This window comes from Dermochelys coriacea, chromosome 10, assembly GCF_009764565.3.
Source record: "Dermochelys coriacea isolate rDerCor1 chromosome 10, rDerCor1.pri.v4, whole genome shotgun sequence".
NCBI classification, from domain to species: domain Eukaryota; kingdom Metazoa; phylum Chordata; order Testudines; family Dermochelyidae; genus Dermochelys; species Dermochelys coriacea.
In genome coordinates, this window is record NC_050077.1 from 30,420,087 (window position 1) to 30,448,079 (window position 27,993).

General features: G+C 47.7%; 1 protein-coding gene across 1 annotated transcript in view; it reads left to right on the top strand.

Moving 5' to 3' along the window:
• The first annotated feature begins 5,283 nt into the window (after window positions 1-5,283).
• PPL (periplakin) overlaps window positions 5,284-27,993 on the top strand; it is a 60,998-nt gene continuing 38,288 nt past the window's right edge. Inside the window, exon 1 of the mRNA XM_038419464.2 lies at window positions 5,284-5,545. Within this exon, the coding sequence (XP_038275392.1) occupies window positions 5,484-5,545 (62 nt within the window). The 5' untranslated portion in view covers window positions 5,284-5,483. The remainder of the gene's footprint in view (window positions 5,546-27,993) is intronic.

Genomic DNA, 27,993 nt, shown 5'->3' on the forward strand with positions numbered 1-27,993 from the left:
TGACTTGCAATGGTTCTCTCTCACTGAGGGGTTTCCCCACCATCTGCACCAGGCCTCGGGGTTTTTTTCACCAAGTCTGAGCTTGACAATCCCCTTCCTCTCCATCCTGGAGCCCACCATTTTAATTCTCAGCCGCTGACCCCATGTGCCTGGAAACATGGGGCTGATCCAGCAATGGAGAATGGGGGAGAGAAGCCATCCCTAAGGTTGCATCACTGTATTGACCATCAGGTGCTTGTATGCAATGAGACACTATTTTTCTCCTACAGCATTTTGGAGCTCCAGTAGGCCAGGAGTCAGATCCCTAAGGCTGCTCCAAACTCCTGTGCACGTGTCACTGAGTGCCACCAAAGACTGAGGAACAAAAGCATCTCCTGACTCCCGTCCACCTATGCCATAACTCTGGTACTAAGCCACGGAGTTAAGGCCCCAAATGTAAGCATAAGATATCACTTTGCTACACACCACTAGTGTGCTTAACACAAACACCACAAGCCATTGCTTGGAGCTCTGTGCCTTTGAGAGCCGTGCAGTCTGCTTGAACTTGGCAAGTCACGGAAGCCATCCAAAGCATGATCATCCCTCCAGCAGACTGAGGTCTCCTGCATGGTAAAGCCATCCCCGGTACCATGTTCTGTTGCACACACCAAGCCACCTGAAAGGAACAAGTCCAGTTTCCATCTCTTGCTCTAAGTCCCCCTGCTCAGATGTTAGTGTGCTGAGGATGTGGGGTGGTACGCAGGGAGGCAGGGGAGGTGTGGGAAGTGGGTTTGTGGCTTTCTTACAAATAGAACTCTTGATTTGCATAACCACCCTGGAAACACTCCACTGCACTGGAAATTCTTAGCATGCCAAACAACTGTTTCTCCATTGAGGATGCAGGCGTGGGAGCTTGAGACGAGTGTTAGGTTTGATTCACAGGGTTTTCAGATCCTTGGTTGGAAGGTGCTACAGGAAGGCAAAGCATTATTAATTTAAGAGGCTGTAATATATTAACTGTCACTAAGGTCCCATGCTGCCTTGGTACTAGACAGAAATCAATTGTAATGTTTACCGGTGTGGAAGATGGCAACTGAGACTCAGGCAATGAACTCTGTGGGCCCAGGAAATCTCTCTTGTTTGTTCTGCCTTCATGCTTTTCAGTCTTCAGGCCTGTGCTCTCTGCACAGAAGGTTTTCCCTGCTCTGCCAGAAGAAGATCCTCCCTGAGCTGAATATTGCTTGGTCCAGTCCAAATGGATCATTTGCCTGTGGTAGGTTTGGCTGGTTAGGTTTGCTCCCCTCCCCACCAAGGGCCTGAGGCTGCGATTCACTCAGCACCCTCAGCAATCCTTATATAACTGTCACTCGGCACCTCTATGGATTGGGCCCAAAGATTTGTAGTGTGTTACGCACACTCATGGCTGGCAAGTAAACCACTGGCTTGGGGAGGCTAGCCCCCAACCCCACCCCTTCCACCCAGACCCCGCCCCTTCTGCACCTCCTAACAGAGCCCAAAACCCAACCCCCCCTCCACTGCATCTGTTGGCCCTTGCCCCAGGTTAGCAGCCCCAGAGCCAGATGGCCGGGGAGCACGGTCCCAGTGCCAGAAGGGCAGGCAGCCCCAGCCCCAGCCCCAGGCCCATCCCCATCCGGGGCCATGGCACAGGGAAAGAGATGCCCGCAGAGCCTATGATACCCAATACCCACCACCCATTACTCTTTCTCCCCCTTTTCCATTAGCTGCATTCTCTGCATCCCACGTTGCTTGGCTCTAGTTTCCTCTTCTTCCTCCTCTCCACGCCGGGGGATGATTTCTTTCCTTTCCACCCCTATCGCTAGTTTGGCAGCACCTCACACTATTTGTTCAGTTCCCCTCCAGGTAGGGGAGTGATGTCACCTCCTGTTAGCACCTCAAATCCCCTCTTTCATTGCAAAATGCTGGCTAATGAAATAGTTCTCTCAGTAGCTAGCTACATTTGCCTGCTGCACTCTGTCACTGGGAGCCAGTACGGAACAGGATGTTCACTAAAGTAACTTCTAGCATACTCATTTCACTTGTCAGTATTGCTGCTGATTATTTGTTTAATCGAGCACTAGCAATGGAGTCAATGCTGTGTATTACAGGGGGAAAGATGGAGAGGCAGATCCTCGGCTGGTGTAAATTGTCATAGGCCCCCAGTCTCAGCATTTACCCTGTCCTTTCTCATCCCTGTGTTAATGTTAAGGGGAGGTTAAAGCACTGGCAGGAGACCTGCATTCCCACCTCTCCCACAGACTGCCTGGCAGGCCATGGTCAAGTGACTTAGGCTCCTAACTTCCACTGAAATCAGCAAAAGACTTAGAGGCTTGGACCCATTTTTGCTCAGTGACTCAGTTTCCCCATCTGGAAAATGGAAGTAATGTTTACCTACCTCACCGGGATGTGGTGAGGCTAAGATTTCTCTGGGAAGCTCTCCGAGCTCCTCTGATGGAAGATATTGTAGGAGTGAAAAGTATTATTTATTATAAGCAAGCCCACATGAACCTGTCTGTCTTTAACACACCTGCTCATATACTGTTAACCAACCCAATTTGCATATGTAGATTGCTGGTGCCTCCAGCTGTGGAGATAAAGACTTAGCCACATAGAACAGGTATCTGAGAGCATCCCCATCCAATATGTTCAAGTCCTAGTTAGCTGCTCAATAGGGCTGGCTGAGCAGGTTTCCCTATCCCTTCTACATCAGCACTACCACTGGTACCTATCTACCACTGATTGTGGTAGTTCACAAGCCAGCTGCCTCCAGTCACTTTTCACTGTATCAGGAGAGAGGCATGTTACGGTGTAATACTAGATACCTGGTTGCCCCTGGGTTTAGCATGTGGTTACTGTGGAGTAATCCCAGAATGCAGCAGTTTGCAATAATGCAGTAAATACCTTGGTTAAGTGTTTCACCGCAGACTAGGAGATTTAGACACATCTGCTTCATACACCCCCTTTCCCAGTCTTGCCCCCATGCAGATCCTGGGGTCCCTGCAGGGCTCTCTCAGGGCTGGAAAAGAAGGGGAAATGGTGTAATGGAGTTAGTTGGCACTCCCTTTCATGTGAGAGTGGAGAGATCTGTGCATAGAGAGACAGGAGGTCCAGTGTTTTGGGCACTAGCCTAGGAGTTGGGAGGGATGGGTTTGAGTCTTTGCTGCACCACAGACTTGCTCTGTGACCTTGGGCAAATCACCTAGTCTCTCTGTGATTCAGTGCCCCATCTGTACTCCGTGGACAATAGCGCACAAGGGCATTGGGAGGATGGCTACATGAAAGCCCGTGAGGTGCTCAGATAGTGCAGTGGTGTGATAAACCACTCAGACTCCCCTCTATGCACAGCACTGTGGGGCACAGTCCCACACCTTGCACACTGAGAGGGCAGCCATGGGACAGTCCTGAGGCTGCCAAGACCTGCATTTTTCCAGTGTTGGACAGCACGGGGAGCGCGTGCCAAGGTTGTGCACGCTCCATCAGGTGCTGGATTAGGGATCCGCTGAGGGTTTTAGGCTCTCAGCCAAGCTTGTTTGAAATGATTAATTAACAGGACTGTTAAAAGAGGCCATAGCTGCAGCATACATCCACCCACACCCTAGAGGAACCGCGGGGCTCTCTTAAAAGGATCTGAATTTAATTCAGATCAACAGGCAGCTCTTTGGAGCTCCTATTTCCCTGCAGACAAATGAGCCTATAGCTAAACAACCCAGTGTCCTTTGGCCTGTCAGAGTCATTCATTATCCCACCTCTCCCTGAGCCGACATACTCCAGTATGCGGGGAGAATGCCTGGGCCACGTTTGGCAACTCAAGCACCTGGAAATGATTGGCAATGCTGGGGAGAAGGAGCGGACTCTTTCAGCTCGGAGAAGAATCCCCTTGAACATTTGATGAGGAATCTGACACAAGGGCTGCTGCCGTGAACTTCTGTAGCAGCTTCCAGCCACGGGGCCCCCAGCCTTTTACTAGCACTCAGATGCTAGGGCAAAGGTGGTAGGAGAACCTGAATAGAACAGAATTCGAAACATTAAGGCCAGAGTCTCATTTCTGTTACCCCTCTTTGCACTGCCCAGTTGATGTAAAGGGGCCCTTTAGGTACATCTACACAGCAAAAAAAACAACCCCACAGCAGCAAGTCTCAGACACCAGCTCAGGCTCATGCTACGGCACTACAAATAACCACATAGATGTTCCAGCTCAGGCTGGAGCTTGGGCTCTGAAATCCACTCTCCGGGTGTTTATACAGCTGTTTTTGGTGCCGTAATGCAAGCCCAAGTCTGTAGACCCAGGCTCCATGCCTCACTGCCGTGTGGTTTGGGGTTTTTTGCTGTGCAGATGTACCCTTAGTGTGGTAGATTGGGATCATTGTCCCCATCCACAGACAGACCATGAGAAATAGACATGGTAAGGACAGAATTCTCAGACAAGCTACTCCTGTTGGATGCCCAACTTGCCACCACTTTGGCCTGATCTTCAGAGGAACTAAACACCCACAACTCCAATTGAACTCAATGGGCGCTGTGGATGCTCAGCGCCTCTCAGAAGTTGTCTCTGTCTGGGGCTCACACCCAAGAACAGAGGCAGCCAAAAAATCCCTTTCCTCCGTGGAAAACATAGCCATTACTGATTTGCCTACGGTCACATTCTGCATCAAATGAGTGACATCGCAGAGAGCAGGCCCCATCCCCTGCTTTAACCATTTGACAGTTCTGTTTACCAAGCAGCCACTCCTGACCAGTTCGAACACATGCATCCCATGTTGAGTGAAACATTTCACTCAACCTACAACTTATTAAGAACGGCCATACTGGGTCAGACCAAAGGGCCCTCTAGCCCAGTATTCTGTCTTCCGACAGTGGCCAATGCCAAGTGCTTCAGAGGGAACGAACAGGTAATCAAGTGAGCCATCCCCTGTTGCCCATTCCCAGCTCCTGGCAAACAAAGGATATTTTCCCAATTTTTCGGAATTGCCAGGAAACTGAAAAATAATCAATTACACAGCTCTCATCTCCACTTGGTTTGCGAGGCACATTCTGGGGGCTCGATCTATAGTAATTCCCTGCCTCTGTTAACAACTCATGGCAATAGACTGAAATGCTTAATTCCTGCTAGTGGCTGTAGTAAGCCCTGACCTTCAGTCATACACGCACAGATTTATATTGCTCATCATCACTTTTAGTAACCTCTTTTCTGCTCCAGGCAAAAGCAGACTGGGGAATTGCATGTAGCTCCGCCTGTGTCCGTGACATGTGTGGTAGGTAAGCACCACCTTCTTTGCGAGAGCCCTACCCAGTTTAGTGGGAGAACTCACACCCCTGGAGTAGTGACAGAGCAGGACTGGAGGCAGCTGCAAGTTTCCCTGTTCCTTCCTTCCCAAGAAGTGCACTGTACCTGCAGTATCTAGCAGCAATCTCCTTTAGCCAGCTGGGGAAGGAGCTGGCAGCCAGCATTTTGCACTGAGGCAGCTGCTAGCACCAGGGAAATCACGATGAACTCTCTCTTCAGGAAAAGAAACAAAGGGAAATACAGCCCCACGGTACAGAAGAAGAGGTGAGTACTCTGTGTCCCTTCATACTAGGCTATTGGCATTGCCAGCCACTGCAGCCTGTAGAATTCAGGCTCTCCCTGAGCTGGGAAGATGCAGATTATAAAGTGGAAAGATAACAATTAGCAATTCCTACGTGTACCTTGGAGAGAGTAGAACCAAGCAGATCTGTAGCCATGCTTCAGAGCAAGAACCCAGCGAGCAGGTGCTTGCAGGGCATCTGAGAAGTGCAAAGAAAACAGATGCACAGCAGAGAGAGCATTACTTTGCATGCAGCTTTTCTGGGGTTGCACAGTGTGAGGACAGTAGAACTGGCGCTGCTGTTTCCTTTGGCTTCTCTGCTTTTCAAAAGGTGCTTGTTGGGGTTGTCGGCACATTCCAGAATTTACTCTCTCCAGGGTGTGGCCACACCTCTGTGTCTCCCCTTCCTCCCACAATGCTGCCATGCACCTTATTTACGTCTCCTTGAAAGGGCCAATTCCAAGGCAGAAGAACATGTTTCGATGTGTCCAGGTTATAACAAATCAACCCACGCTGATTTGATAAACAAGAATTAATGTATTCTGTGCACAAGGAACCGGTGCCAAAAGGAGACGCCCCCTGGGCGTTGTGCCAGTTCTGGCCAGCAGGCAATGGAAATCCAGAGGCCGGGAGATTAGAACGCTGCACAGTGCTACTGGGGCAAGTGCTGCAAATGTTCGGTGGCCCCCCATGGGGAAGTTTAAAGGGACTGATCCTGCAGGGGCTGACTGCCCTCAAACATCCATTGATTTCAATAGGAGCTGAAGTTGTTCTGCACTTCACAGGATCAGGCCCTAATCCCTTGGCAGAGAGTCTGGCTAGAAGCACCTATTAGCAATGAACTGTGTCTGTTAGTACGTACTGGAACCCTGTGGTAAACAGGCCCGTGGATGGATTATCCAGTCTCTACAGGGGCAGGCAAATGTACCCTTGGAGAGCAAAGCTCTGTCTAGGGTAGAAAGTCAACCTGTTGCTGACACCCATCGCCAGCTAGCGGTGGAAACAGTTTATCAATGAGAATAGATGGCACAAAGCACCTGCCACCCCATTACAGAGCAGCTTGCTTGGATTGTATCCGAGGCTCTTTCCTCCATGAAGTCTTGTTAGCTAATCTATCCTCCTCTCAGTCCTTTTTGTTACTTACTCAGCCCTTGTGCCATGATCTCCAGCAGTTACAGAGTTCGTCCCATCCTCTGTGATGATCAGGCCCACTGCTGTGAGGCAAGCCTCTTTGGGAATGTTTTTGGGGGCAACAAGTGAATTATATCTGCCAGGACCAAACCCCGCCTCCACTCTATTTTTCCACTCCTTCCCCAGCTAGGATCCCCACCATCTTCTAATATTCCCGGTGTAGGATCCCTGCCACCCTCCACTCCTCCATCAGCTCCACCCTCTTTCCCCCCAGCATCCCCCTCTTTGCTAATAATGATTGCTCTCTTTTCTCCAAATACCCTCCCTCTAATCTGGAGCTCCTCCAGGAGGTCAGAGACACCTCTCTTATCTCCCCCACCTCCTGCATCCCTGGGCACATTCAGAATTTCCTTGCTAGTGGATTCAGAGTAGCAGCCGTGTTAGTCTGTATTCGCAAAAAGAAAAGGAGTACTTGTGGCACCTTAGAGACTAACAAATTTATTACAGCATAAGCTTTCGTGAGCTACAGCTCACTTCATTGGATGCATTTGGTGGAAAAAACAGAGGAGAGATTTATATACACACACACAGAGAACATGAAACAATGGGTTTATCATAGTGTGTATGATAAACCCATTGTTTCATGTTCTCTGTGTGTGTGTATATAAATCTCTCCTCTGTTTTTTCCACCAAATGCATCCGATGAAGTGAGCTGTAGCTCACGAAAGCTTATGCTCTAATAAATTTGTTAGTCTCTAAGGTGCCACAAGTACTCCTTTTCTTCTTGCTAGTGGAGGATGACATTCCTGATCACTCCTAACAAACCCCCAGGGAAAACTGAAAAAGAAATTGGACTGATTCCTCTGCAAAGTTGAATGGAAACTCTTTTGTTGTGTTGCTGTTCGGAAAAGTGACTGTTCTTGGAATTGTTAAAGGTTCCCCTGACACGCTCCTTTGATAGAACCCTGGTGAGATCCAACAAGCATGTCATCTGTGTGGGCTGGTTTCTTTTTTAAAGGATCAGTTATGGAGAGGCATCTAGGGTGGAGACTTGGAATGGCCCTCTGTGTTTGTGTTATACTCAGCCTCCATTAACTCAAACACACCTACTTCAGAATGAATGGGAAGGAACCAGCTGAAAAACACATGCTTGGCAGCTTGAGTTACACCGTACTCCCTCAGGCCTGGTATGCCACAAAGCCACAGCTAGCCAGGTGCTAAGTTATAATATCCAGATGAAAAAAGGAATCAAGACAGAGCCAAGCAAGAGAATGGGGTGCTAGGGATTAACATTTCCAAAGGGCCGTCTGGGGGGGAGTTTACACCAGCAAAAATGAATTGCAGGTGCAAATCACAGTACTTGCATCTCTACTTATCCTGATTTGCCCCCAGGGGCAGGTAATTAGAGGTGGAAAGAACCAGATTTGCACCCATAGCTGAACTGGGGGTAGAGAAATGTGTGTGGAAATTGCACTCAGAAAGGAAACCACTATTTTGATAAGAGGTCCTTAAGTGACAGACTGCAGCAGAGATATTAGCTATTGTAGGGGAAGTGATGCAGCTTTGGAACTGCAAATTAAATACAACCTCTCTCTGGTGATTTTATTTTTCTGGATATATTATGCAACCTCAGAGGGGAAAAAGATACTGCTCATGTGATGTATTGAGTACACCAAGAAAGAGCTTTTGGACAGCAGGGCTAGGCAGAGTGGATCTATGAGGGAGAAGATGACCTGCCTGAGTTGAAGGGACAGGAGATGGACTTCTGGAGAGGCAGTGTTGTTTAGAGGGATGGCAAGATAGTAGAGCTCAGTCACAGTCAGTGAGCTAACCAACAACAGCCATTAAATTCCTCTCGAGTTTTCCTAGACTGCTTGCTGCTTCTGTGGTTGAGGAAGGTAAGGTGACATTTTTCCTTTTCTATTGCAATTAACCCTACACTTGACAAAGTACCTCTGCTTTTAGCTCATAATGGAGTCAGCATGCAGCAAGTTAAGTTCTCTTGCCAAGTAAAAAATATGATAAAGACTAGATCCTAAGGTATCTTTGCTCCTTCAGAATCCATGGACTTCGAGGCCAATTTTGCCCGCATAATGGCTTCAGGATTTTTCCTCATTTTTTATATCTCGGATTATAAACAAGCAATTGTGCTAAAGCTGTAGAAGGCTGAAGGGGAACAGGGTTAAATATAGTTCCACTGTTCCTCCATGCACAATGGAAACGATGCTAAAATTCCCAAGAGCCAAGGCTAGGCCGCTCTGAAGGCTGAATGATTCATTGTAGCAAGGAGAAGGAAACCTGGACTCTCTCCAGCCTCCAAACACAATCTGAGTTTGCAAATTAGAACTAGGGATGGATAGTTTACAGAAAGTTCAGAATTTACAATTGATTCAGCAAAGCAGAGAAGTTTGACTCTTGTGCGGCAGCTTCTCCAAACTAGCCAGACCCCTTGGGTAGGAAAACCTGGCCTGGAAATCAACAGAGGATAAAGTTGTCTTCTGAGAATCAGTGTTTTTGGTACTCCTAATCAGACAGGAAGTTTGGGAGAAACAGGCTGTCTTGCTGTATTTTGAGGCTTCCAATATGTTGAGCTAGATCAAAGCAATAAAGTGAAGAGCCAGGAAAATGATTTTTTGGGGGGAGGGGAGGGCGGAAACTAAATTAAACTTTTTCAAACTTTTGAAAATTCAGTTCAAGTTGTAGGGGGAGATTCTGATCGGCTCTTATTTTATCCCTGGTTACGTTACACCCCTGTCTCCTGGCTTTCCTTCCCGGCTCACCATTACCCACTTACACTACCTGTCAGCAAACTCTGCTTTTTGCCCAAGTTTAGATTTTGATTGTTGAGCTACTTGCCCCGGCCTGCAGCTTGGATCTAACTGCTACCCACTGAACTCACCCAGCTCACTTGCTCATTGCTGCCTCACACAGACAGATTTTCCTTCCGTAAAGGAAAAGTAAGAGTTCAGTCTCTCTTCAGCCCATGAGTGAGTTGCAGAGACTACGAGATCCAGAAATGTTTCCCACGAATGAGAGAAAAGCACTGACCCAGTCAGCACCAATACTGGCCGTTAAAGACAGTATCAATAGCTAGCTATTATCCCACTGCAAGGCCAGTGGGATTGGGTGGGGAATGACAGGGGGTAAGAGGCTACGGTCTGAACCTAAATCACCCTCTCTTCAGATGGGATGTTGCGCAGGGACTCTGGCCTAACCTGAACAGGCACTCCCTTGGTAAAAGCCTCGAGCTGAACATTCATTCCAGGCAGTGCTGCAGACAGGAAAGCCAACAAGTGCAATCCAATCCAGAGAAGCTCCGAGGTCTCGCCAGCCCTCTCTGCCCTGTGATCAGCAGCCCCTACCTCATTCTCATAGGAGAGTAGCACTCTTTTCCTTTAAAGTGTTACACTTAAATAGGCTCAGTTGCACAGTTACCTGCCTGCTGGGAGTGCCTCCATGAGCCATCTCTGAACCCTGCCTGGGAATTAACCCCCACCAGCACCGGCTCCTTTTGGCTGGCACTTCCTCCTGGGAACACTCGTGGGACAGCAGGACTTTTCAGGGGAGCCAAAAATACCTATGCATGTTTGGGGTCAGCTTCCGTGGTCTCTCTCCTGTCAAACAGCATCTCCTCCCAAACTGGGCTTTAAAGAGACACAGAGATACACACACACACTTACTTAGCATTCAGGCAATCCAGAACAAGACAGCCCTCTACACCCATTTCGAACGTTACCAGGCACTGAAAACAGAGGCATTTGACCCTGCAAACTTGGCCCCTTGAGTTAGGGTGACCAGATGTCCCAATTTTATAGGGACAGTCCAGATTTTGGGGTCTTCTTTTTATATAGGCTCCTATTACCCCCACCCCGTCCTGATTTTTCACATTTGCTCTCTGGTCACCCTACCTTGAGTATTAGGTGTAGGTGTATATAGGGCCAGGTCCTGAAAGCTGCCTCCTGTGGTCTGCTGAGCATCCTCACTTCTGCTGGAGGTCAATGGGAGAGGAGGGCCTGGACCCAGGAAGCAGGATGCGGGATCTCCTCCTGGGAATACTATGGCCAGACACACGCAGCAGAAGAAAGGCTGGGCGATGCTAAACAGCCATGGCTCTGTGGATGAGGTGCAGGCGTATCATGGCAACTCGCAGGGTTTTAGCACCAATCTCATGCTGTGGGGTTTTTTTTCCTCCTAAGACCCGCAGCTCTTGGAGTCAAGTGATGACACAGGAATCGCAGCTTTGATATAATAGTTACTACTGGTATCACAGAAGGGCTTAGGAGTCCTTGTCGGGGCCCAGGGCCCCATTGTAAGCGTCTAGCTTCCATGGGTGTAGAGGAAGACTTGAACCATGGCCTGGAGGCTCAGAAGCCAAATAAAAGGAACCCTGAGCTGTTTAAAAATCTCATGATTTTAACCAAACTGGTGATGGGGGAGGGACAGTACTGGACTGGCTCACTCCAAAGACAGTGATTGCTGTTTGGTCAAGTGAGGTTTAGTGCTCGACTGGTAGGCCTAGAGATGGCCAGTCCAGATCCTCGGCTGCTGTAAATCAGCAACGGGCCAGTGAAGTTATGCCAGGCTCTGGCTCTACCAGATCCAATAAACAGCTATAACAAGGGTCTCCATAGCGCCGGCTTCCTCACACTGCTTCACCGGTGTGCCTCAGCCCTGCTCTGGCCTCTCGGGCAGCTCACGCTTTTAAATTGTGCTAAGTTCCAGAATGAAGCTGTTGTGTATTTGGCTGTCATGGTAATAGAACCTTGTTGTTGCTATGGCAACTGAGTTAGATTATTAGGGGATAGCCCAGCCAGCTTTGGCTGGTTTTTGGTTAGTTCAGTGTGTGGAAATAAATGGCTGCTTTTAAGTACAGCTCTCTGCGTCTCCAGTGATTTCTTCCGAAAGCTGTTGCCCCCAAGGCAGAGGTGAAAGTAAGCCGGTACGGCATACTGGCAAGAGCCGGTGTGCCGTACCAGGACTGGCTTTCCCAGATGGCAATTTTAAGTCCTGGGGTAGCAGCAGTGGGGCTCCTGCGGGAATTTAAAGGGCCCCGGAGCTCCAGCCGCCACTACTGTCCCAGCCCTTTAAATCCCCACCGGAGCCGTACTGCCGAAGCCCTAGGGTAGCGGCGGCAGGGCTCCAGAGGGGATTTAAAGGGCCGGGTTGGTAGCGGCTGCCGGATCCCCAAACCCTTTAAATCTCCACCTGAGCCCTGCTGCCGAAGCCCTGGGGTAGCAGCGGCGGGGCTCCGGCAGGGATTTAAAGGGCCCCAGAGCTCCAGTTGACACTACTGCCCCAGGGCCCTTAAATCCCCGCCAGAGCCCTGCTACTGGAGCCCTAAGGTGGCGGCAGCGGGGCTTTGGCAGGTATTTAAAGGGTCCGGGGCAGTAGCGGCTGCTGGAGCCCCGGGGCCCTTTAAATTCCCGATCAAGCCCAGCCGCCGCTACCTCAGGGCTCGGGCAGCAGGGCTCAGATGGGGATTTAAAGGGCTCGGGGCTCTGGCAGCCGCTACCACAGCGGAGCCCCAGGCCCAGTTTAAAGCTCTGTAAGAGCCCAGAGCCCCAGGGTAGCGTTGGCAGCCAGGAGCCCCCAGGACTCCTGAGTGGTAGCAGCAGCTGGAGCCCTGGGCCCTTTAAATTGCCCCCGAACCCCGGGGCTCCCAGCCGCCTCGGCAGCTGGTAGCTCAGGGGTGATTTAAAGGGCCTGAGGCTCCCAGCCGCCGCTACCACAGCTGAAGCCCTGGGCCCTTTAAATAAAGATTTAAAGGGCCTGGGGATTTAAGGCCCTGCCTCTTCCAGTTGAGGCCACGCCCCCTGTTCAGGACCCTGGAGTACTGGTAAGTCCTTTAATTTACTTTCACCCCTGCCCTAAGGATATAACAACATGGCGACAAGGGTGGGATGTCTGTGCTGCCCCAGCAACAGAAGGAAGTAGAAATCAAGGTACAAAAAAACCCAAACTTTTTTGCTGCTGGAAGGGGGTGAGAACTGGCTTGTTTGCACTAACTGTGCATACTGAAACTAAAACCATGGCTACACTTACAGGGCCACTGGAACCTTTTGAGAAGATTACAATGCAATAGCACCAATATACTGAGCGTTTTGAGCTTTTTTTATTGCAAATGACATTACAGAAGAGAAGATGGTGCCAATATTCTTAAGTGTAAGGGCTAAGACCTACTCCCTTACTACACCCTGTTAAGCCAGAAACCAAATCTTACAGTAACATTGTGGAAATCCTGGGGTTCCATTTTTCTCCAAGAGACCAGAAAGCAGACGAAACAATTGTACAAATTGTTACAACTTTGAAAAAGCTTGCAGAACACTGTGAATTTAAGGAGCTATTAAATGATGCCCTACGTGACAGGTTAGTGTGTGGTCTGCACTGGGAAGCGCCTATTGACAGGAGGCTCAGCTTGCCTTACTGAAGGCTGCTGATATTGCAGTCTCCATGGAATTGGCAACAAAGGAGGTGCAATCCATCGGTGCATCCCCTAGGGTGCATAAGATGTCCAAGAACCTACCCACAGAACTGTGGGGAGTCAGGAATGTTACCGCTGTGGTAAGCCGGGTCACAAGGCCTCAGAATGCTGGTGTAAGGAGCTGGTGTGTCGACACTGTGGCAAAAAAGTTGAGTGGGCCTGTAAACAAAAGAAAAAGAGGCCTGTGGTCTGGCCAACCGAAAAGGGGAACCTGCAAACCCTAGAGCAGACCCAGGATGACCAAGGGGACACCTCATCACAAAAAGAAGAGCCACTCCATGTTTTCTCTTTGGCCGTGGGCTCACATGAATACTGGGTAACCCTGTTGTTGGTCGGCAAACCTATACGCATGGAACTGGACACCGGTGCAGCCGTCTCGCTGGTCCCCGAGACTGTGTATAAAGAAAAGCTACAGCATCTTCTGCTTAAAGCAACAAAAATAGTTCTGAAGACGTATACGGGAGAAGCTGTGCCCATGTTGGGCACTACTGATGTCAAGGTGGAGCTCAATGGACAGGCTGCTAAATTGCCACTGTTTGTGCTGAGAGGTAATTACCCAGCCTTGATAGGTAGGTCTTGGCTTAGGAAGTTCCAGTTGAACTGGGCAGAAGTGCACCGAATGACTAAAGAAGAAACCGGTCTGCCTGCTATACTAAGGAAACATGTTGCTGTTTTTGGAGAGGATCTGGGAAGTATGAAGGGAATCACTGAGACATTGAACATTAAACCTGACAGTCAACCAAAATATCTGAAAGCCAGAACTGTGCCATGTGTCATCAGGTCGAAGACTGAAGCAGACCTGGAGCGCCTGGTCACAAATGGAGTCCTAGTACCAGTTACCTATAACCCCTGGGCAATTCCTATCATTCCAATAGTGAAGAAAGATGGTTCCCTCCAGATTTGAGGTGATTTTAAAGTCACTGTCAACCCAGTGTTGGGTGCAGAGCAATACCCGCTTCCCCGCATCGATGACCTCTTGGCAGGCCTGGCTGGGGGACAAAAGTTCTGTAAGATTGATCTGAGTCAAGTGTATTTACAGATTCATGTCGATGAAAAATCTCAAGAGCTGTTGACTATTGTGACGCATAAGGGGCTTTATCGATACTGTCATCTACCCTTCAGAATAACGTCTGCTTCTGCCCTGTTCCAGAGGGCTATGGATCAGATCTTGTGTGGCTTGCCAGGAGTCCAGTGCTATCTGGATGACATCCTGGTCACTGGAAGGAATGAGAAGGATCGCCTAAAGAATTTAGAGGCTACCCTTCAAAGACTGGAAGAGTATAGCCTACGAGTCCGCAAAGACAAGTGTGATTCTTCCAGCCCTCTGTTGAATATTTGGGACATATCATTGATGCTACAGGTCTTCGTAAGGCTCCTGCAAAAGTTAAGGCTATTGTGAAGGCTCCCCCTCCTCAAAACAGCTTCGCTCGTTTCAAGGACTATTAAACTATTATGGAAAGTTCATCTCACAGTTAGCCACACTGCTAAAACCACTTCACAAACTCAATGGGCAGAATAAGGCCTAGAAGTGGACTGAAGCCTGTGATGTTGCATTTAACAAAGCTAAGGATGCATTGCTAAATTCTGAAGTTCTGATGCACTTTGATCCAGCATTACCCCTACAGTTGGCCTGCGATATCTCCTCTAATGGCGTGGGAGCGGTCGTGTCACACATTATGCCTTCGGGAGAAGAGAGACTTATTGCTTTCGCTTCACACACTCCAAGCAAAGCAGAAACTAACTATGCCCAAATTGAACATGAGGCATTGGGAATCATTTTCAGAATTTGGAAGTTTCATCAGTACCTGTTCAGACAGAAGTTTACTCTTCTCACAGACCATCAACCTCTGACTTCAATTTTTGGACCCCACACAGGCATTTCCCCCATTAGCTGCTAGTCGTATGCAACATTGGGCATTGTTGCTTTCCGCGCACACATATGAAATCAAATATCGGAAATCCACTCTGCATGGCAATGTGGATGGTCTCTCAAGGCTGCCTTTGCCAGTCAAACGTCAAGATATTACCCAAAAGGAAATCCTTTACTATGAACAGGTAGAGAATACATCCATCACCGCTACTCAGGTAAAGGCGGCAACTTGAGTTGACCCCATATTGTCCCAAGTTATGGACCTGGTGGTTCATGGAACATCTCGATGAACCTCTCCAGTCTCACGCGACCTTATTACCTATATGTCCAGGAGGACAGAGTTATCAATCCAATCTGATTGTTTGTTGTGGGGGAAACTTGTCATTATCCCACCACCACTGAGATCACAGATGTTAGAACAGCTACATTCCGGTCACTGTGGAATAGTGCACATGAAGGAAATTGCACAAAGCTATTTTTGGTGGCCTAGATTGGACAGTGCTATTGAAGAGAAGGCAAGAGCTTGTATGTCTTGTCAAGGCGTGAGGAATGCACCCCAGTGGGCACCCCTACACCCATGGGACTGGCCACTGTCATTGGGGCCTATTTCCTACACAATCCGGACTGCAGAAGATCTCACCTGGCAGCGACATGTAGATCAGCTGCTGCCAGATTACACCAGTCCTCAGGGCACATCTTCAGTTGAGTTGTCTGACTTCACCACTTCCGGCGAGACACCGAATCAAGAGTCACCTGTTCCTGACTTTCCCCCTCCATTACTGCCAGCGGCAGAGATACCCCCCTGCCTGGAACGATCTGATACCACATCCTCATTCATTCGCCCTACGAACCCTGAGCCCATTGTCAGGCCTGCACCCGAGACGCTTTTGGGAGCAACAACACTAGAAGTCCGCCGTAATCCACCTAGAGACAGGCGGCCTCCTTGTTGGCTGGATCTTTAGCCAGGGCAAACCCATGGTTATGGGGCAAAATAATCCCCGGGGTTTAGCCGGGAATGGAGGCAGCCTACCCTCCTTCTCTAGTTTAGTGTTTTGTTTTATTTACGGGATGTTCTTATTCAGAGGGGAGGAATATGTTGTATATTTGGTTGTCATGGTAATAGAACCTTGTTGTTGCTATGGCAACTGAGTTAGATTATTAGAGGATAGCCCAGCCAATTTTGGCTCATTTTTGGTTTGTTCAGTGTGTGGCAATAAATGGCTGCTTTTAAGGGGCACAGCGCTCTGTGTCTCCAGTGATTTCTTCCTAATATTTCTTCCTAAAGCTGTTGCCCCCAAAGATGTAACAGAAGCGGTTTGGGGTATTGGTTCATTGTTCCACACATCTCTCTGCACAGCACTTTGCCTGCAGGGCCAGCAGTTGTGCTCCACTCCTAGTACACATTGCAGATAAGCTCCATATAAACGAGGTCTGATTTAGGCCATCTGTGTGCAACACTGATGTGATGTGTACACATGAACCATTTGTTGTTCAAAGCAGAGTTTCTCATGGTAAAAAAATGAAGGGAAACCAGAATTGGGCTGGTTACACTCACTAGGCTAAACCCTGCTCTGCTGCCTGGGTGCAGCCCTATTGAAATCAATGGCATTGCTTACATGCATGTGACAGAGGACAGAAAATAGAGTCCAATCCAATATTCACTGACGTTAGTAGAAAGACCCCCATTGACTACACTGGGCATTGGATCAAATCTTTGCCCACTGGATCTTTTCTCTATGAAAGGGCCTGTGTTCTGTGTTGGCATACTGGCCTGCAAGGAGAGACCCCTGAATTACACACAACCATCCCCCTTCCACCCCCTTTGCCCTGCACAGCTGAGGCATGATCCTTTGCCCTTTATTTCTGAATTTAATTCATTTTACTCTGTGCCATGGTTGATGTGCTGAGACACATATCTGCATGGGACAACTTGTTGTGGGGGGGGAGCTGGAAGTTTTGACAAAGAGGGTAGGGAATAGTTGGAGTTTCAGAACTCAAGAAAGCAAGGAATTCACATTGGATTTTGGCCCCTGGGAGGAAGTTGAGGCTTTTGGCATTAGGGAGGGTGGAGGTGACGGGGGAGATTGAATTCCTCCCTGGCAAATCTTGAGAGTAGCTAGCTGCCTGCTGCACCCCATCCCAATACCTGCCACTCAATGCAACAGTAATGTGCTTTAGCTTGATGAGCCTGCTGAACAATACTGACATTTAAACAGTCGCCATTCGGTTTCAGAGTTAACAACTCCCTCACTCAGAACTATTCTTTTTGCCAGCTTACAGACTCAGGTAGATGCCAGTGCATTGCTTTACTCTTGGAAGGTTACCTTCCCTCCCAGAAAGGGTGGACACTATTTTTATTAAATGAAACCTTAGATTCTGTTGATCAATTACCCAAGCTGAAAAACCAAGGGAATTATATATCCACACAATCACATCAGGCACAGGGCATTCTGGAGAACTGGCTCTGAGCAGGTGCTAGACTTTCAAGTGTGTCTACTTGCCTAGAGGAGTGCTACAGTCATTAGCCTGGAATGTGGACCAAACACTGTTTTAGTACATATAGATAACAACTGACAAACACCATCTGCCGTAATTAATCCTCAGAATGCTTCCAAGGTGGGGAAATAACATCGCCCCATGACAGAGAGGAGGAAACCAAGGGAAGACAGGTTGAGTGACTTGCTCAAGGACACAATGGGAGTCACTATGAGAACGAAAAAACAGCATCTAGGAGTTTCTGACTCCCAGGCCTGTGTTAGGCTCTGGGCCCAACTCCCATTTCAGTTACCCTGGTGTAAGTGTGGAGTAACTCTTCTGAGCCCAGTGGAACTACTCTGCCTTTACAGTGGTGGAAATAAGATCAGAACCTAGCCCCATTCCTCTCTTTTAGGCTGCAGGGGTTTGAGTGTTAAATAATAGCACATTCTCTAGCGCTATAGAGCCCCAACCTTCATTTTAATGATACCACCACTTATCTCTTATATAGGATTTTCATCAGTGGATCTCAAAGCACTTTACAAAAGGAGATAGTTATCTTTAGCCCCATTTTACATATAGGGAAACTGGGGCACAGAGCGGTGAGGTGACTTGCTCTAGGTCACCCAGCAGGCCAATGGCAAACGTAGGAATAGAACCTCCATTCCAGTCCAATGTACTAGGCACGAGGCCACTGACTTAGGCTTCTAGGCATGACTAATACAAGTAAGAAACAGCTAAACACAATTTCAAATGCTCCATCTGAGCATTTCCTGCAGATAACAACTAGCAGGACGAGTGATCCACTGGCAACGTAATACCTTCTGGAGTGCTAACCTCCGTCTTGGCTGACACCAGGGAGTTCTGTACTTTTTACTGCTTGAGTTCAAGAGCCAGATTGTGTAGCTGGGGTGGGAAGAGACAGGCTCAGAGGGGCGCACACACATTACATTTAGATTCTGCTCTCACTTACACTAGTGCAACTCCTCGGCCTTGAGTGCCTGCCCATTGAAGACAACAGAAAAGATCCCAGAAGGCCTTTAGTCCTTCCAATTGACAGAAAAGATCTCGCTCATGGATGTCAAATACTCCCCACTTCATTTTCAATACAATTCAATTCCTTTGACTTAACCCATTAGAACCTGACCAGAGAACTAAATGTGACCATGCACCACATTTGTTTTGTAAACGTGTGAACAGCCTCCGTGGACTGGGTAAACATCTTCTCTTGGTGAAGAATTCTGCACCCACTGAGGGGGATGGAGCCTCCACATGAAGGGAAAAGATTGTGGCAGTTCATGAAGTCAGGATCGAGATACACTGTCAGCACTACAGATCTTGAGCTCAAGTCTGCACCGACATCCTGTACAAATCCCATTGAAATCAAGAGGCCTGAGTCATGTCTCTCTCACACCTGTGTAAGTGAGGAGTAATTCCAATGAAATCAGCAGTGTTACACCAGCATCAAACTGGTGCAAGTGAGAGGAGAGTCTGGCCATGGACTCCAGTGGGGCTTGTGGGGGGCATAAGTCAGTGCAGAATTTAGCCCATTGTACAGAGAGGATTTTATCCGATACAGTGAAGCCTGCTCAGAAACAACATCTGTCAGGCCAGATGTGTTAAATTTGTGGATGTGGGCTGAATCTGATACATTGATTTCAGTGAGGTTATGCCAGAGAATTCGACCCTGGATGTCTTCGTAGTGAAATCCTTTCGCCTGCTCAGATAATAAAACCATGCAGAGCTGTAGCAACCCCCAAAGGGACTGTAGGTCCTGAAAGAGTCACCAGAAAGGGGCTGATTCTGCTCTCTCTTATGCTACGTTTATGCCAGGAGAATTCCATTGACTAGTTTCACTGATAGTGACTCCCGATTTACCCCAATGTGAGAAGAGAATAAGGCCTGATGATATCAGACAAGTGAAGTCAATAGCCCACTGTGCACTGGCTAATAATGATGTGAAGCTGCAGCTTCTACAGCGCAGAGGATCCCAAGGAGTTGTAAGTGGTGTAGTGTGAGCAGCACACATCAGACTATATGCCCGATAATACCAGGGGCTTCAGCATGGAAGTGGAAATGGTATTGCAGAAGAGGAAGCTAAGGGATAGCCGGCTAAGAAGAGAGGTGCTTAAACGAATGGGTGTCGGGAACCATAATGAAGAAACTCAAGTGCAAAGGGTGCTATTGGTATTGAACAGATGAGCATTACAGTAACACAGAGCCTTATGGTGCTAGTCTCGACCATGGCCACAATGGCATGGCTCAAGTTTCAGCATTGGACGTAGAGCTGACCTGTTCCAAAAGGGCACCAATACTCCATTTGAAAAGAAAAGGAGTACCCGTGGCACCTTAGAGACTAACAAATTTATTAGAGCATAAACTTTCGTGAGCTACAGCTCACTTCATCGGATGCATCGAATGCATCCGATGAAGTGAGCTGTAGCTCACGAAAGTTTATGCTCTAATAAATTTGTTAGTCTCTAAGGTGCCACGGGTACTCCTTTTCTTTTTGCGAATACAGACTAACACGGCTGCTACTCTGAAACTCCATTTGAAGTTACTGAAAGTGTAGCTAGTTCTGGCTGCCTCCCCCACCTGCAAGGAAGAAGGTCCAGGTACAACCCATCTGGGCTGTGGAGGCAGCTGCATGATGGGAATCCATCACAAAACAAGAAAGACGCCCTATCACCAGGTCTCCATGTCAAACCTTATCTGATCTACGTTGCTATGGCTTAGGCGGAGTCACTCCCTTGGCTTTGACGTGCTAATGGGGCAGCACAATGGAAAGAGCCGGAGCAGCATCAAGTCCAGGGAAGCCATGATTATCTCACCTCCATTTGATGAGCACAAGATGAACCGGACACCCTGGCTCAATGCAGTGTGTCCATTCACAGGTGCTGAAAAACTCCGCTCTCACAGCAAGACATTTAGCAGCATGCCTGTCTATGGCTAGCGGAAACCCACACAGACCCCGTGTGTCCAAACACCTGACCATTCCTGGTGCGTCATTCCTTCCACTCCTTGGCCGTAATCTCCTTGTCCTTCCCCGCAGGCTCCTAGTTACCTTACTCTATAAACACAACAATAATTATCTATGCATGGGACACCAGCTTCACACCCACACGCAGGAGTTTGCTATCGCTTTAGTCCCAGTCATCCACGGGCACGTCCCTCCCAAGGAAGAGGCTGCAGTGCTCTGCTAGCTCTTACCTGTTGTATTTTACTTTGTTAACTTTTAGATAGGAACAAGAAAAAGATTTGGTCCATTACTTCCCTTGGAAATATTCCTCCCCTTCCCACCTCATACAAAAGTGGGGCAAGTAAATACCTAAATGGATTTCCCTTGCCAAACCCTCCCCTCCTGTATTATATCCACAGTGAGACCCAGAGAGGAGAGATGGTCTTGTGATTAAGACACTGGGCTAGGACTCCAACTTTGCACCGGGCTAGCTGATGTTGGGCAAGTTACTCGATTCCTCAGGGACTTGCTTTCCCATCTGTAAAATAGGAACAATAGTACTTCCGTTGTCTGTCTTGTCTATTCAGATAGATAGCTTTTTCGGGCAGGGACTGACTCTTCTCATGCACAGCACCCATACAGCCCAAGGTCCCTTGGCCAGGTCCTCGAAGGGGACATCTGTATAGTGAGCAACAGCAAGTCTCTACAGCCGGGTTGACAGCTTTGGGCTTGTAAGGCTCATTCACAGTGCTAAAAGGAGCTGCGTAGAGACTGTGGCTCAGTCTGGAGCTCGGCTCTGAAGCCTGAGAGGTGGGGGGCCTCAGTGCTAGATTTTAATCTCACCAAAGAGGTTTGGTTTTCTTCCTTCCACATACTTTAATGGATTCCATAACAATGAACAAGATTGAGTTTAGAACTGGTCACCTGGCTCTTTCTCTTCTTGTCTCCTCCTAGCTCAAAGTGCTTGCACCTCTTAATGGCCAGAATTCTCTTGGACCTGCAGGTGGGCTCCACACACTCAAGCCTCAGCACAATCTTCTTTGTGGTCTTGGCCTTACATGCGTAGGAGTTGATGGGATCGTAGCGTGGATAGAAACCAAATAAAAAAGCCTTGTAGTAAATGCTACTATTCTGTGCTTCCTGTAGCTAAATACAGAGCCAATAATATAATTCCACTGAAGTCAATAGAGAGACTGTCACTTACGCTTGAGCTAAATTTGACCCGTACACTCTCAGTGGAACTTGTGCTCTTTCACACAGCTTCAGCCTGCGTGATGAAAAGTAGCCATGTGCTGAGATATCTGTCATGTAAATCGTTTTTAAGGCTAGTCATTTTTCCATGGCTAAAACTTCCCCTGTTTTTGTGAGCCATCTGTAAAGGGAGGGATTTTTCTCCACTGGGCAGCAGTAGTAATCCTAGCCACTAATAATAATAACAACAAGAGAAGACGTAGTAACGCAGGAGTGATTGTCAACACCCGTCAAAGCTAACACAGGATAATACAGAGCCATTTAAAACTGAATTGCAGTGTCTTCCCACCAAAATCCAGAACCTTTTGATTTTTGGACAAATCCCCTATAGAGTCTGATCCAATTCCCAGTGGGAGTCTTTCTATGGAGTAGGGCAATCTGCAGCAGCCTGCTCTGATTTCGGTTGGATTGCATTCAGCTGTAGCCCAGAACTGACTTGTGGTCAAAAGCGACCTATGGGATATCCATGTGAACTTTCCACTATGAGATTTTGAGCAATGAGGAAGCAAAGGGAAACTCAAGAAGAAAATGAAAGCCCCGAAGGGATTTCTCAGCACCCATCATCAGGTGTAAAGCCAGAGTGCAGGATCATATCAGGGTGTGTGAACACATGTACATTCCAGAAATACCTGACCTCTGGACTTCAGGCATTTCATCAGTCAAATGACAGCACTTTGGTGCAAAATCCTGTGCGATTATACAAAGGAACTAACAGTAGACATTATTCTTATCAGTTTAGGAGGCAGGCTGAAACTGCTTCATTGACATGCAAAATATTAAGGATTTATTTGATGCAAGTGAGCATGCTGCAGATTCAGGCCCTGATCCTGCACATATATAATCTTTTGCATGGGAGCAGTCCCGTTAATTTCAAAAGCCAAAAGTGCTAAAATCCTTTGTCAGACAAACATGGTGCCCTCTCAAAGTGACAGCCAAGTTATTGGGTGGTAAGGAGATAAAATTAGGAGAACATTCCAATGACCTTTCATGTTGCCAAATGGCAGTAAATGGCACATGAGGTTTAAATCTCGAACTAGGCTGGAAGGCTTGGGGGCTGGTAATGAGATAAGGAGATTTTCTCAGTTCTAATCCAGCCAAGATGCTAGGGATTCAAAATGGTTATCCTACAAGGAGTGGCCGCCTTGTGAAAGGCATCCAATTCGTGTCATAAGAACCACAACTTTGTTTGGCATTAGTTCGCCTACCTGTTGCCAGTCTTAAGAGAAAAGCTAAAAGCCGAAGGAACTGTGAAAACCGAACTTCCCTTTCACCTTAAAGCGATCCCTGCCAAACAGGGCTGGGGTGCACTGGTGCAGCCATGGGGGTTAACTTCTTGTTGCTGCTGTCCAGGGTAAATAAAAGACTTCAGTCTCCAGAGCTGAGGAGCAAGATGGCCAAGGGGCTGGATCAGACCAGCAGGCCACATAGTCTGGTCTGTCTCCAACACTGGTGGCCAGATGCTTCTGAGGAAAATACACAAATAACCTGCCATCAGCAATTATTTAACAATCTGCCCATAGGACAAGCTTCTTCTTAGCCCCCTCAATAAGTTGCCTTCTGCTGTGGAGCAGATGGGCTTAATATCTATTCCAAACTTTATTTCCAAATCATTAGTATTGTAGTGCTGGATGTTCACCCTGGTTACATTTCAATCCCCCAGCTCCCTCATTCGCCTATATCCTTATGCATCTAGAGTGATTTTATGTCCCCCCGTGCCATTCCATTCAGACAATCAAACCTCCACTTAGGGCTCATCCACAAATTTTCCATCAAAACTCTTTTTACTCCCAGTGGAAAATTGGATCTTTATTAAATGAACATTTTCTTGGACAGCATACATTTTCCTTAAAATTATTCAACTTTTGGCAGAAAATGGAAAAACCTAAATTTTTTTCAATTTTCATCCAGAAATAAATGTTCAGTTTTCAACAAAAACAGAAGGTTCTTTGTTTTTGTCCAGTTTTTCCATGGAGTGAATAAACTTTTTCCAATCAGCTCTGGTTTCACTAAACATTTTCTTACATCTTTTAGAACTCTCTAATGAATACTTTACTCAAGTATAGCATATCTAAACTCATCTGGCAGATCACTCCTCCAAGCGGGAGAACCATCTTACTGATGAAGTGTGGAAAGAATATAGGGTAAAGAAGACTGACTTCTCAGATTCTGTCTTACAACAACAATAATGATGTGTATCCCAGTGCTGCACCAATCATGTGCTTGTATATATCCATGATGCAGGAACCAGTAATCAGTCAGTCCACATCTTCTGTTCTGATTCTCTAAAGATAGATAGCTGACTCATGATGAGCAAACAAGATGCAGAGATCATAGAATCATAGAATCATAGAATATCAGGGTTGGAAGGGACCCCAGAAGGTCATCTAGTCCAACCCCCTGCTCAAAGCAGGACCAAGTCCCAGTTAAATCATCCCAGCCAGGGCTTTGTCAAGCCTGACCTTAAAAACCTCTAAGGAAGGAGATTCTACCACCTCCCTAGGTAACGCATTCCAGTGTTTCACCACCCTCTTAGTGAAAAAGTTTTTCCTAATATCCAATCTAAACCTCCCCCATTGCAACTTGAGACCATTACTCCTCGTTCTGTCATCTGCTACCATTGAGAACAGTCTAGAGCCATCCTCTTTGAAACCCCCTTTCAGGTAGTTGAAAGCAGCTATCAAATCCCCCCTCATTCTTCTCTTCTGCAGACTAAACAATCCCAGCTCCCTCAGCCTCTCCTCATAAGTCATGTGCTCTAGACCCCTAATCATTTTTGTTGCCCTTCGCTGTACTCTTTCCAATTTATCCACATCCTTCCTGTAGTGTGGGGCCCAAAACTGGACACAGTACTCCAGATGAGGCCTCACCAGTGTCGAATAGAGGGGAACGATCACGTCCCTCGATCTGCTCGCTATGCCCCTACTTATACATCCCAAAATGCCATTGGCCTTCTTGGCAACAAGGGCACACTGCTGACTCATATCCAGCTTCTCGTCCACTGTCACCCCTAGGTCCTTTTCCGCAGAACTGCTGCCGAGCCATTCGGTCCCTAGTCTGTAGCGGTGCATTGGATTCTTCCATCCTAAGTGCAGGACCCTGCATTTATCCTTATTGAACCTCATTAGATTTCTTTTGGCCCAATCCTCCAATTTGTCTAGGTCCTTCTGTATCCTATCCCTCCCCTCCAGCGTATCTACCACTCCTCCCAGTTTAGTATCATCCGCAAATTTGCTGAGAGTGCAATCCACACCATCCTCCAGATCATTTATGAAGATATTGAACAAAACGGGCCCCAGGACCGACCCCTGGGGCACTCCACTTGACACCGGCTGCCAACTAGACATGGAGCCATTGATCACTACCCGTTGAGCCCGACAATCTAGCCAGCTTTCTACCCACCTTATAGTGCATTCATCCAGCCCATACTTCCTTAACTTGCTGACAAGAATGCTGTGGGAGACCGTGTCAAAAGCTTTGCTAAAGTCAAGAAACAATACATCCACTGCTTTCCCTTCATCCACAGAACCAGTAATCTCATCATAAAAGGCGATTAGATTAGTCAGGCATGACCTTCCCTTGGTGAATCCATGCTGACTGTTCCTGATCACTTTCCTCTCCTCTAAGTGCTTCAGGATTGATTCTTTGAGGACCTGCTCCATGATTTTTCCAGGGACTGAGGTGAGGCTGACCGGCCTGTAGTTCCCAGGATCCTCCTTCTTCCCTTTTTTAAAGATGGGCACTACATTAGCCTTTTTCCAGTCATCCGGGACTTCCCCCGTTCGCCACGAGTTTTCAAAGATAATGGCCAAGGGCTCTGCAATCACAGCCGCCAATTCCCTCAGCACTCTCGGATGCAATTCGTCCGGCCCCATGGACTTGTGCACGTCCAGCTTTTCTAAATAGTCCCTAACCACCTCTATCTCTACAGAGGGCTGGCCATCTCTTCCCCATTTTGTGATGCCCAGCACAGCAGTCTGGGAGCTGACCTTGTTAGTGAAAACAGAGGCAAAAAAAGCATTGAGTACATTAGCTTTTTCCACATCCTCTGTCACTAGCTTGCCTCCCTCATTCAGTAAGGGGCCCACACTTTCCTTGGCTTTCTTCTTGTTGCCAACATACCTGAAGAAACCCTTCTTGTTACTCTTGACATCTCTTGCTAGCTGCAGCTCCAGGTGCGATTTTGATGTTTAATAAGTCTTCACCTCCTTACAAATCATTCTGTTGTCATGTTTTATTCCTAAGTAAGACTAAGCTATCGGAGAAACAGGTCTAGTGTAAATTATAAACCTGACTAACACTTCTTTACAAATATTTACTTACCTGTGTAGATTTGTTGATTAAGAGGTATAGAAATAAGATGAAATTCTTTACACACTAGGCCAAAGGTCAGATCTAAAGTTTAATTAAAATTCAGGTGATTTTCCCCATTCGTTGTCCTGTAGTGTGTTCTTTTGCAAGTTTGGGGCTGGAAGATTTTAGGGTCAGGGGGTCAACCATAAAAAACTCACCTTAAAAACAGTGGAAGGTTTTTGTTAGATTTCCCTGAGCCAGATCCTCAACTGGTATAAATCAGAGCATCTCCACAGAAGCTAAGGAGCTGGTCCCTAGTTTAAATTGCAGTCTGCAAATACCCATTGTATTACTAAGGTGCTTGCTTGAAGGAAGCAGAGAGCTGAGTGGCAAATTGCTGCCGGCAACACATGGAAACATATTCTCACCTGCTCTAAACACCAGCTTCACAAAACCTTTCCGGACTTGCCTTCTGCTTGTTACTTCTAACAAAACACCTGTAAGACTAATAAAAAGTTTACAAATTACCATACAAATTGTCCTCTCATTACACTGACTTCAGTGGCCACCTGCAAGGAGAATTTGCCCCCATGTTGGTTCAGCTCCTCCCCAAAGGGTCAGTTTCTGTCCCTTGTATCTCAGCTCCTTAATCAAAACTTGTGTTTCCTCCTCAGGAGATCTCGTCTCATTGGCTTGTACTGAAGCTTTCTTCTCCATTATACAGCAGCAGTGTGTGCATGCATGTTGTCGAGGCATGAGCAGTCTCTTTCTGATCCAGACGAGGGGTGGATTCCAGACTCAATGAACATAACTTTGCCATTCCCTGCATAGGGAGGTCCTTATTCAGGGCCAGATTGTGCCCCTAAGGCCACATGGGAAGGCATCCCTCTGTGCCCAGATCTCCCTTCTTCCATGTGGATAGGGAATGAATGGCATCGCAGCACCATGCCTCCCTAAGACCCCACAAAAGGCTTTCTAGGAGAGGGCTCAAGATTGGGCAGGCTGGGAGTAGGGAATGGGCAGCCCTGCCTTAGAAAAGATGGCCATGGGGAAGGAGAGGCATGCTGGCACCTCTATTAGCCCCATGGAGGCTGTATTCTGTGACCCACGGAGTTCCCTTCAAAGTGGGGACCCCATTAAAATAGAGTCCTAGAGACAGGAACTGTCAAGTGGTATCCATGGGAACTCTATTAGAGCCATCCTGACAAAGTGGGGGGTCAATGCCAGGGGCACAGAGTGAGTGAGGTGGTACCAGACCTCTATGGGGATGGCACATATTGGGGGATCAATACAATTTTGAGATGGGCCTTGCAGATCATTCCACCAGGGGGGCAAACCGGGTCCTGTCAGGGACCAGAGCCCTCTCCTGTGGGTTTTGCTGCAGGAGGCATCTCTCTGGCACTCAACCCTCATAGACAAATCCCACGGAAGCCAAGAGCTGAGTAATAACCCAGCAAGGGGCACCGTGCTTGGCCCGTGCACTGGACACACTGTTCCATCAGACAAAGGGGAGGCTGTTCTCTAATCGGACTGGATGTCTCAGCTGTGGAGAGGGTTTAGTTTCACTGTTCAAACTCACTCTTTTAAGTAGGCAGCGCGGGGGAGCCTGGCAGAGTATCTCCAGCCTAAGCCCTCTGTGGCTGCAGCTTCAGAAAACCAGATCAGTGCATCCCTTCTCGGAATTGTTTAGAACAGTTTAACGCCAAGCCAAAAGAGCCATGATCTTCTCCTTTACCAAGGGTCCAGCCAATAAACCAACAGCCTCTTCTCCACCTCCCAAAGAGGGGCCCAGAGCCCCCACGGGAAGCAATCCAGCCACCAACTTAATAAAAAAAATACAAGCCAAGCAAGCAAAGCATGGCATAGTCCCATTGTCGAGGGTGATTGCGTGCCACATCTGCTTTTCATTAGCATTGCGTCCCTTTGTTGTTCCAGTTGTAGTTATGAAACAAGCCTGAGCATTTCCAGCAGAGAG